At 42.1% G+C, this 12,005-nt stretch overlaps 1 protein-coding gene across 5 annotated transcripts in view; it reads right to left on the reverse strand.

Annotated features, from left to right (window-relative positions):
• The window catches only part of Naa35 (N-alpha-acetyltransferase 35, NatC auxiliary subunit), a 58,743-nt gene that overhangs the window by 14,497 nt on the left and 32,241 nt on the right, over positions 1 to 12,005 (reverse strand). For all 5 annotated transcript variants that reach the window (XM_034510436.2, XM_034510437.2, XM_076938888.1 and 2 more), the window contains 2 exons: positions 11,448 to 11,507; positions 7,916 to 8,022 (listed from right to left, as the gene is read on the reverse strand). In XM_034510436.2, coding sequence (XP_034366327.1) covers positions 7,916 to 8,022; positions 11,448 to 11,507 — 167 coding nt within the window. The remainder of the gene's footprint in view (positions 1 to 7,915; positions 8,023 to 11,447; positions 11,508 to 12,005) is intronic.

Raw genomic sequence — 12,005 nt, forward strand, 5'->3', positions numbered from 1 at the left:
ACATAGTGAGGCCCTGTCTCAAAAAACAATACCTTAACACTTTATTTGCCCTTTGACATCTATAGTCATTCATATTCTCTCTCTCTCTCTCTCTCTCTCTCTCTCTCTCTCTCTCTCTCTCTCTCTCTCTCTCTCACACACACACACACACACACACACACACACACACTCGCACAGAAGCAAACACAGCCATTTTCTAGTAAGAAAATTCTAGATTTGCCAAAATGAAGACATTTTTCTTAATATTCTACCTCAGAAATATGTAGTTTCCATGTTATTCACGTTAATATGTAATGGATTTAGTATTACTTTTAAATTAAATAAAAATACTTTTAAAGTAGTTTTAGTTTCAAAAGGTTTGACCAATATAAACACAAGCTATTAGCTTCTTTTATTACTTTTAGAACAAACAGCATAAGAACTGCTGCTTCCATTAAAAAAAAAAAAAATTAGCTCTTTTGTGGGTGAGTATCCAGTTGTGTCAATAGCATCTGGTGAAAAGTAATTCTCCCCCAATAGTGGTCTTAGCAGCTTTATCCAACAAAACAACTGAGGGTGGCTGGAAAGATGGCTCAGCATTTAAGAGCACTGACTGTTCCTACAGAGGTCCTGAGTTCAATTCCCAGCAACCACATGGTGGCTCACAACCATCTGCAATGGGAGCCGATGCCCTTTTCTGTGTGTCTGACAGTGTACTAACATACATGAAAACAAACAAACAGAACCCCTGCTGCTCCCAACATATTTACACAATGTGATTCAAATTCACAAGGCCCAAGCCTAAGACCCTTAGGAAGCTCTATCTGGGCAGGGGTCATCTCAACTACTTAAGTAACTGCCAAGCATCATTACCTCCAAAATGAAGGAGACAGCGGAGAGGGCTAACTTCCTGTGCCTTTTCTTCACATGACAGACTGACAGCCTGGTGACTAATTACTTCTCAAAGGCCCCATTCTCCTAAGTAGCATCACATACAGGGTTAGAGTGCCAGTACAGGATTCTTGAAGAGACACAAAATACAAACATTTTGTCTTCAACAGCAGCATACTCATGTAGAGAAAGGAGGGTGTATTAGAACTTCCAAATTAGAAAGAAAAAAGGGAAATTAATAAGCACTATCAACCTAGGAAAAGTAGAAGGAGAATAAAGAAAATAAACGGTAAGTAAAGAGGAATTAGTAAAAATACCATGCCTCAATAAAAAACTAACACACAGGTGAGCAAAGCATAAAAGCACATTTCTAAAAAGATATAAAAAAAAATAGGTTTGTTGAAGAACCAGCCTGCCTCCATCTTAGGCTTATAGTGAAGATAAACTATGCTCAGTCCTGTTTATGATCACGCCTGTTTCTCAAGGACCAGCTCCACCTACTACCTTAATTACAAGCGGTTCCCAGCTCAGGAATGGCAATCATGTCGTTTTAGGAGGTCATCATGACTAACTCGTTATGCTTATGTTCTGCTCTTGTAACTCCACCTATTTTGGCCACCAAATCCTGCTTTTGGAAACCCTCTACCCCTGAAACACATTAAACCACATCACACACTTTTAATCCCAGTGCTCACAAGCAGAGGTAGGGGAATCTCTAGGAGTTCAAGGCCAGCCTTGTCTACAAAGTGAGTTCCAGGACAGCCAGATCTACACAGAGAAACCCTACCTTAAAAAGGCAAAGCAAAGCAAAGCAAAGCAAAACCATGTCTTCCTCAATGTCTGAGGCTGCTCTCTAAATCCTGACTTAGGGTGAGACAGCCAGACGTCCAGTACTGGGTGCACCTTTCAAAAATAAAGCTTGTTTTGATGATTATGGATTTGATCTTTCTACTCTCAATTTTCAGGTTTATTTTACATACAGAGATTCGAACAATGAAAAACAAGACAAATGTAAAATAAGAAAGCAGGGCTGGTAATATTTAACGTCAAATGGTGGTGCATAAAGCATTAAACAGATGGTACAGATCGCTGTCCGCTGCTCATCAGGGTAGCGACACAGAGCAGACACGATTAACACACAACAGGATTTAATGAAGACATGTTGGTACATGCATCTCATTCAGAAGTATTACATACACACACACACACACACACACACACATCTATGAATATGTAGTCACATACAGTTTGGAATCAAGCACATCTAGGGAGAGAGAAACAAAAGAACCCAATTCAACTGAGCAGATGGACACCAATGAATTCTAAGAACAGGATTTTTCTTATGTATGTTACAGACATGAAAATCAGTTACACACTTGACCATACAATAAATAAAACAGTAGACTTTACAAGCATGATAGTAATTTGGCAAAAATCACAAACAAGTGACAAATAATTGTTCAGTATTTACCTAAAACTTAAATACTTAAAAAGACAACCTTTGAACATTTTTAATTTTACACTATTTTTAGAAAGCAAAACAAAATACTGAATGTAAAGCAAAACTATGTCTACCTACAGTATCTCATTTTTAAAGTAAATGCTTCCAAGAAATCTCTATGAAAGGCAACAATGACAAAAGTCTTATTCTAAAACATTTCAACAAAGAAGTCCCTGCTCAGCTTTCTGAGCCCAGATCATCAACACAGACCCTAGGAAACAGAAATTGAAGTCATCTCTTAAGAGGGAAGGGAGCAGAGATGAGGGCAGCAGCAGGAAATGCACAGGAGCCGACCAACGAGGGAAAGGCTGGATACAGAATTCTACCACACTCGTCAGAGACAGGATTTAACAGCCTAAAGATGAGAGTGCTTCATCTTTAGGAACATGTAGAAGGAAGATTTAGCGGGACAGGAGAGAAAAATCTATGGACTGGCAGATCTGTTTACCATCACAAAGAAAAGCAAAAAGACAAGTTGTCTCCTACCAAAGGCCGTTTTAATTGGAAAAACAGTCTAAGGAAAAAGTCCCTGCACGTGCACTACAGCATTAACTTCCTATCATCTACAGTGTTTAAATATGGAAGAAAACCACTTAGAGAGGTTAGGGAGCAAAGGATATAAATGAGCAATCCAGACAAAAACTATTTGGCCAATAAACACCCTCTGGAGTTAATGTGAGATTCATCACTTGGCAAGGGGAGCTCAACAACTCCTACCGGTCATAATGTCCCAGTGTGAGCTGTGTTTCTTCCTACATCAGTATTGGATAAAGTGGAAATTTTATAGCTTTTAGGTTTCAATCTCGCTCTTAACCTATGCAAGGGGCTGAAGAGATGAGTCAGTAGTAGAGAGCTCGCTGGTAAGCACGAGGACCGAGTTCTGATCCACAGTACCCACACAGAAAGTCAGGCATGGCTACCACGTGCCCAGTGTTGGGAGACGTCTGGAGGAGTGAAGACAGGAGACTCTCTGAGGCGTGCTGACCACTAGCTTAGACAAGAACTAGAGTGGCAGGTTCACTGAGAGACTGTCTCACAGGGCTGAATGGAGAGCAACAAAGGAAGGGTGTGAGATGTTCTCCTCCATCTCTACAGACACATGCACACAGGCTCATACAGCGGCAGACATGTGTGTACCACATACAGGGGTGCGTGTGTGGACACACACATACAGAAACAAAGACACAACACCCCACAAGACTTGTCCTTCAGTAGCTTCAGCTCTCTTCCTTGGAACACAGTCCTACTGTGAAGTATGTGGCAGCCATTTCAAAAGGTCGATAGATCAAGTAATTTGGTACAAAGAATAACAACAACAACAACAACAACAACAACAACAACAACAACAACAACAAAATGTTAGCTGGAGAGATGGTTCACCAGGTAAGAGCACTTAAGTGCTCTTCCAGAGGCCATGAGTTTACATGGTGGTTTACAACCATCTGTAATGGGATCTGTTGTCCTCTTCTGGTGTGCATAAAGACAGAATACACACACACACACACACACTATACACTGTATATTATAACTATACAGTATACACATATAATTAATATATTTATATATTAATATGTGTGTGTTTACATACACACACATAAACTGTTGTTTCTTTGTTCTTTTGAGATAGACTCAGTATGACAGCTCAGGTAACCTCACAGGCTGGCTCTAACCTTACTATCCTCCTGCCTTAGCCTTTTCCATACTCGGATCAAGGCCATGTGTAATATGTAACAAAAAATTTAAAACAAGGCTTTTATCTTTCTTTTAATTTAAAGAGTCTAAAAATGCACCCACAAGGAGATACTTTAAAATTTTGTGATATGCAAAACCATGTTGCCCCTGAGGAACATGTCACCCTCTAGACACAGTGTCCATGGCCTACCTACTAAGCACCTGTCTGGCCCGGTGTAACTGAGGAATGTCAACTGGGTACAAACTGAGGGACGGCAGCTTTGAGTCAGAGCATCAGGAGGCCAGGATGCTGGGCCCTGACTGGACTCGAACATTCTTTGAGGTACAGTGTGTGTAGTTCACTGTGGAAATGGGAACAAGCTGGCATGGCCAGCTGGGCAGTGGAAAGCAGGCTTCCATATTTTGACCAGGGACCAGGGACCAGATGTCTTGAGGTTGCCTGCAGGTATTCAGCCCAATGGCTGTGTAGGATCCTGCCAAATGAGTCGGGGAGGGGGCAGGGTGCCCTCCTGGCCTTGGCTGTTGTGTCTTAGTCTCTGTGTTTCCCATTGGGGTCTCCTCTGGTCTCTGTCCCCACCTTGTGTGCCATGTGTCCCTGAGGGTGAATCACACCTGTGTCGGAGTCTGCTGTAAGGTGTTCAGTCTACCTCAACGGGCCATCATGGAATCCTCCTTAAATGCCACACACATTGGAATGTATACCACCCCACTCCCATAACCTCTTGACCCCATCTTTCCCCATAATCACCACAGACTCCTAGTGCAAACTGGATGCTGCTTTAAATGTGAAAAATGTGTTCAAAAGCTATAAAATCTGAATGAAAGCTAAAGCTGGGTTTATAAGCCTTGCTGTATATGAGCCAAAAGTGCAAAAAGCTATATAATGAACTAACCTGCCACTTGTATAAATATATATTTATATATGTATAAATATATATATTAAAAATCACACCGTTCTACAAAATTGTGTATTTGTATTTTTGTGTACATACAATTTTCTGCTAAGCAGAAGAAGGGTGTAGTATGGGCGCTGTGAGGAAGAGATTTGCTTTAATCCCATTTCTTTGTTACTTATTTTTGTTAACATCAGATGCCTGTCTTCGTCTTCTCTGTGTATGACACTGTTTGGAAAGCTGCAGTATCCTTCTTCCTTAAGCCAGAGTCTGTGCTAATAACGCTGGGGTTCAAGGAGCTGTATGGCCACCTAACAGGCAGGAGGGGGGCAAGCTTGCACCCCTGAGGCCAGGCATGGTATAGCATTCTGACTTGTCTCTAGGAAGAAAACTCCCTTTTTAGAAACCAATTTCCCAGACAAGATTGTTGGACACTCACAGACCCAGGGAGCAAGGGGAGACTTCTTTCCATTGCTCAGGTGGCTCTGCCTGGCATAGTTCCTAGCCCCTGGCTACCACTGGGCCATGTCTCCCAGGTAGCTGCTGCTTTTTCAGACAGAGTTACCAGATACCTCCCCTATCGGAGCTGCCACCAATTCTTTACCTGGAGCATCTCAGAATGCACTTTGCCAGTGCTAAACAGGAGAAAGTTAGAGTGGCTGTCAATCATGGCCAGAACCAACCCACCAGAGGCCAAGACAAGCTTGGCTACCCAACGCTGGCCACCCCCCCCCCACCCCCCCCACCCCCCCACCCCCCCCCCGTCCTGGTGCTTGGTGGAGCCTACTCTAGGGAGTGATACTGCACCTTCCCAGTAGGACTCAGATTCTAACAATGTGTGATGACTATAGCAAGAAGCTCTTGTTTCTCGATGTAAATGGTCTAAGAAACAAGCGCTCTACTGTACTGATTAAATAGTTCAATCAGTCCTGTTTCATTGTATCTCCTATTCTGGATTAGTGCCTTTTAGACAGTAGACTATTCTGTAATTAAAATGTAGTATACTGATTTTTTTTTGTACAGTTTTGTTTTAATAAAACTTTTTAAAATATGTGTTTTAGTATTGTACCTATTAGAGAATAAAATTATAACTAAAAAAAAAGTTCATGATAAAAGCTGCCAGATGAACACAGGTATAGGCATATATGCTTACCTTTACACATTACCATCAGAAATATAACTGCGTTTGATAGCAGATAGTTTTTTGGTATCTTTTTCATTCTTCTGTATTCCTCTTATTTAAATGCATTTTTTAAAAAGGCAAATTAGGGCTGAGACGGCTCAATGGGTGAAGGTGATTTCTGTCAAGATTGCAAGCTTGACTTCAATCCCAAACATAAAAATGTTGAAGACAAAACTGGAGTGACAAATCCGTGTTTACATGTGCTACTTTTGCATAGGATTTGGGTTCTGTTCCTGGCACCCAAATCACACAGCTCACAACTGCCTGTAACTACCCACTTCTGGCTCCTCTGGTCTCCAAGAGCAACTACATGCATGTGGTGCAAATAAACCCACAAAGCTACAAGGCACACATACATAAAAACAACTAACAACCCACTTTTTATAAAGGCTGAAGACAACTGACTCCACAGAGTTGTTCTTGACCTTCATTCACCCCTCTCTCTGTCTCTCTGTCCCCTATTCAATCACTACATTACCAACTTTTGAGTTGTGGCTACACTGCCCTGTCCTTCATGTGCTGAGTTTGCCCCATCTGTATATGCAAATCACCTGCTCTCTTTCTCATCACCAGTTTTCCTCCTTTTAAACAAGACACTCAATATTCCATTTCCCTTTTAAAAACCTGAGTAGCTCCCCATTCAGCACAACCCTTATCTGAACATTCAAGACACACAAGTGTTACCCTACACCATCTCCCCTGCCCTTCACTTCTTCACTCATTCAACAAACACTTACTGGGTGTTTACCACATGCCAGTCTCAGTTGTAGCACCTAACATTGCGTTTGTGAGGGTTATGTTCTAATTCGAGAGAGCAGCATAATAACAAAGCAGGAAACTACGAGAGAAACAGGACTGAAGGCAGGCTTTAACTGGAGCGAGGTGCCGAAAGCGGTAGGTACTGCACAGACAAGGCAGTGGTTGCAGAACATCCTTCACCCCATGTAAAGACCAGCATGGGAGAGAACATACACACTTCCAAAACAGCAAGAAAGCTGGCCTGCCTGAAGTGGATGGGACAGCAGGAGCAGTAAGATGAAGCTACTGGTGCAAGGACAGGCAAGGATCAGACCAGAGGACACCAGGCCTTCTAGGAGGAGTCACAAGGACCACTGCTTGTACAGTGAACATGAGGGGTTGACAGCTGTATCTACAGTCTCCCGGGACAAACTCGCAGGTTCCTTTGTCCCTAGGAGGAAATCCTGAGGTTGTGACCTCCCCTGTCTGCACAGCTTCCTACAGGACTGAACAAACATGCAGTGGAGTACACGGCACCCCCGAGCTGCTTCCTTTTCATGTGCTGCTGGCCTACAACACTGCTGGCTTTTCCTGGCAACATCTCTAAGTACATTTACATGAATACTGATCTCAAGATCTATTTCCAAGAAACCCAGACACAGAAAACTATCAGACTTTTATGTGTCGTGTGTTTGATTTACTCAACAAATCATGGCAAAAAAGTTGAAGTACTAGTTAATATTTCATGTATGAAAATACATTTCATATTCTTATGCTTTTACAAATACTGGGTTCTCTGAATGAAAAAGCCTCAGTTCTTTCCTCTCTGTTGGAAAAAAAAAAAAAAGTCCTGGTCATCTCTCAAAGACCCAGTTCAGATGATGGCTGCATGCCCTCACTCAGCTTCTATGACAAGGAGAGCGATCTGAAGAAAACTGACACATCTATATGGAGACTGGTCCTAAGAGGTCTTCATCTATAATGTCCAGAGTAGCTGGACATTCACAGGATACACTTAACATGTCTGGGAACACTTACTTGGGGGAGAGCACCGGAGGACTGACAAAGGAGCGAAGGGCGTCTTTCACCATGTCTTGCATGAGATGAGTTCCAAAGACTTTTTTGTTATCCACAAGGAAAGTGGTCTTAAAACAACAATGAGACATATTAGTGTATCACTACGACTGTCACATGCAGCTATCACCACTGACTGACATACTACTGTAAATACTACAGAATATAAAGGACGTAAAATGCAAAACCAAGGAGATACTTTATTTTCCAAATCAGTTTGTAAATGCTTACTTCTTTCATTTTTATGCTATGTTCTGAATGTGTATCCGTGCACCACACTCATGCTTGTATGTCTATGGAGTCACATCTCCTGGGAAGGGAGTTTCAGATGGCTGAGAGCTGCCATGTGGGTGCTGGGGTCCAACTCAGGTGTGCAGGAAGAGCAGCAAGGACTCTTCAACACTGAGCCATCTCTCCAGCCGCATTAATCTTTATTCAAGGAGCATTTTGAAACAGATTAAATAGCACATACAAGTGTAAATATCCTAAGTCAAGAAGGATAATGTTGAGCTGAAGTAGTGGGATCACAACAGACCTCTGCTAAACACATCCCATAATACTACTCAGTTATTTGGTGACATCTATCTCTCAGGAAAAGCTTATATGTTGGAAGCCTATATATGAGCGGACTCACTGGCTGCAGCGACTCATCCATCACTTGCTAGCACTGAAGTGTGGTGGGATAGCCCTCGACCTCCCTCATTCTCTGTCCCCTTCAAGACTGGTTTTGCCCAGGTATCTTGTGGAAGAGTGGGGAACAGAAGTAAGCTAGCTGGAGGGATCAAAGACGCCACAAGACCTACAGAGTCAACTAACCTGGGCCTATGGGAGCTCACAGAAATTGAACCACCAATCCAAAAGCGCGCAGGGCTGGACCTAGGCCTGCTACACATTTGTTGCAGATGCGCAGCTTAGTCTTCATGTGGGTCTGCTATCAGATGGAGGCTGTCTCGGACTCTGTGGCCTGCCATTGGATACCCTGCCCCTAACTGGACTACCTGGTTCAGCCTCAGTGGGAGAGGATGTGCTTAGGCCTACTATGACTGGATGTTCCAGGGTCGGGTGGTACCTAAGGGGGGGGGGGTGTCTTCCCTTTTTCTGAGAAGAAGAGGAGGTGTAATGGGATTTTAAAGGGTAAGACGGAGGCGGGGGGAAGGTGGGGCTCAGGGGGTGGCGACAATTGGGTTGTAAAGTAAATAAAAATAATTCTTTTAGTTGGGAGCAGGAGAGGAAACACACATGACCCAAGTCAGAGGACAGCTGTGTGGTTCTGGGCATGGAACGGGTGTCCAGGTGTGCATGACAAACATCTTCACCTACCGAGCCATCTCACTGGCACAACGGCACTATTTAAAAATACTGATCTCTCATTGTTTATTACTATAGGTATATGGAAATAAGTTTTTATATAGATTTATTAATTTATCCACTCTTTCTAGCAGGTTCTCTGTAGACTCCTTAGCATTCTACATAGGAAGTCTGCCGTCTTTACATAAGACACTTTTCATCCACATGCAGTAGCCCTAGTGCACCGGCTGACACTGCGGTAACAGTGAGGTGAAGGGAGGAGAGAGGTGAGTGGTCAGCCTCAATGCCTTCCTTCCCAGTCTCAGGAGGAATGCAGATCTCTTCATGGGGAAGTGTGCTGCTACCTGCAGGATTTTCTGTACAGACCTTTATTAAAACCTTTACTTCTGGTTCTGGTTTTTAAAATCATAAATTAATGTTGAATCCTATCACATTTTTCTTAATTTACCAAGATTTCCCATCGGATGGCAAAGTACATGAACTTTCTTTTTTTTTTTGTTTTTTTGTTTTGTTTTTTTTTTTTTTGTTTTTTTTTGTTTTTCGAGACAGGGTTTCTCTGTGTAGTCCTGGCTGTCCTGGAACTCACTCTGTAGACCAGGCTGGCCTCGAACTCAGAAATCCACCTGCCTCTGCCTCCCAAGTGCTGGGATTAAAGGCGTGCGCCACCACCGCCCGGCGTACATGAACTTTCAAATGCTGAACCGCATTGGCCTTCCCAGGACTAGCCCCGTTGGTCATGATGTAATTATACTTCTATATACTACTGGCTTCATTTGCTATGGCTTGCTTTCTGTTATCAGGGACAATGTTTAGTAGTTCCCTATGTTTGATTTTAGTTTGGCTTTGTTACTGACTTAAATTGACCTCAAATCCTAAGTGTTCTGCCTTTTCTAGTTTCTGAAATGGACTATGTTGAACTGCCTTAGAATCTTCATTGTTACAAGGGTTTTGACTATTAATTCAACGTATTTAACAGATTCAAGGTTGTTCACATTATGCCTTAAGTTTCAGGAGTCTGTCTTTAAAGCGCTATGTCATTTTGTTTAAGGCCTTTTCTAGTTTCACACAACACTTCTATATTATTCTCAGAATTATCCATATCCTCCTGTTGTCTTCAGCCAGCCTTTAGGTACACTGGCTTTCTCTACTGTTTGCTTCATATCTTTTTGCTCTGACCTTTGCTATTTCCTTTTCTTTCCTGCTCAGTTTGCCCTTTTATTTCTTAAGTTGGAGGTTTAAATGACTAATAGTTTGTCTTGGTTTTGGGTATGTTTCTGTGTACAGATGTGGGAGGTATGCACATGCAGGTGGAGGGCAACCTCAGCTGTTGCTAGCTGACCAGCAACCCCTGCGTTTCACTTGGCTTCTGTGGATCCAGGTCTAGTTCTTATGTGTATGTAGCAAGCACTCTACTGAGCCATACTCCCCAGCCCAGCACCGTTTTTCAACTTTAAACAGTACTCAATACTGACAGCTAAGGCCTTTAGCTGTATAATAAACATTTTGCTCCCTCCCCTTTTCTATTTTCTTGTTTGAATACACATGGATGCATGGTTTGCATGTGTACGGGTACACGCACACACACATGCATATGTGTGAGCGTACAAGTGGAGGCCCACGGTTGATAGCAGGAACCACATTGAATCACTCCTTCCTCTACCTTATACACTGAGCCAGGGTCTCTTAATCAAGTCCAGAGCCCATCAATGTGGCTAGCCTCACACCACAGTTTGCTCTGGGGACACCCACTCAGTCATTTTGTGGACTCAAGGAAGACAAGTCCTGTCCATCAGGCTTCTGTAGAGCATGCTTTAGCTACAGAGCCATGCATCCAGCCAGTTCATTTAATTCAAAAAGTTTCAATTTCCCAGATAAAAAACCTCTGACCTGGGAATTACTTAAAAGTGTTATTTAATTTCCCAATATTTAAAGTCTTTCTCCCCCTATCTTCCTCGTCTTGAATCCTACTTGATTCTAAACATGGTCAGATAGTTATCTTGTGCAATCTTAATTGTTACAAAGCTTCTGAGGTTTATTCTGTGGTGTCAGCACTTCAGTGAGAAGGGACAGCTCAGTAGTGCAGTGCTCACACCTAACTGAGGTTAAGGCAAATGAAACCAATACAGGTATCACTCTGTAACACCTTTAAGAGCATCTACTTTTTGTTCATCAAAACAGTGGAACTTACTTGTAACAGAGATCTTGAAAGAACACATGGTGACTGCTCACTAAATTCACAGAAAAAATCCTAATAGAAACACAGAGAAAAAGTAGTATAATTAATAGATTTTTAAAAAGCCAGAGATGTTTGCATATAAAATGTATATTTTTGGAAATAATATTCTACTATAGTTAAAATAAGATAAAGAATTACAGGTCAGTTATATAGAATATATCTAATTATACCAATAGGTCAACTTTAAAGTCTACAAAACTTCTTCAAGAACCAAACAAAACAAAATATGCACATCACTTTAAATTTGTACACCAAGAAAATAATATCAACAACTGAGAACAGACTTGAGCTCTCAGTTAAAAGAAGTTAAATATGCATGTGAGCTGGAGAGAGAATGTCCAGAAGTTAAGAGGATACAGTGCTCCTGCCCAGAACCAAACATAGTTCCCAGAACCCACAATACGCAGCTCACAACCTCAAGTGCTTCTTATTCCAGTTCCAGAGGGATCTGACACCTCTAGCCTCCAAGACAGTAAGTTCATGTGCACACACCCACACAGACAAACACAA

The sequence above is a fragment of the Arvicanthis niloticus genome, chromosome 8 (genome assembly GCF_011762505.2).
Source record: "Arvicanthis niloticus isolate mArvNil1 chromosome 8, mArvNil1.pat.X, whole genome shotgun sequence".
In the NCBI taxonomy this organism is placed as follows: domain Eukaryota; kingdom Metazoa; phylum Chordata; class Mammalia; order Rodentia; family Muridae; genus Arvicanthis; species Arvicanthis niloticus.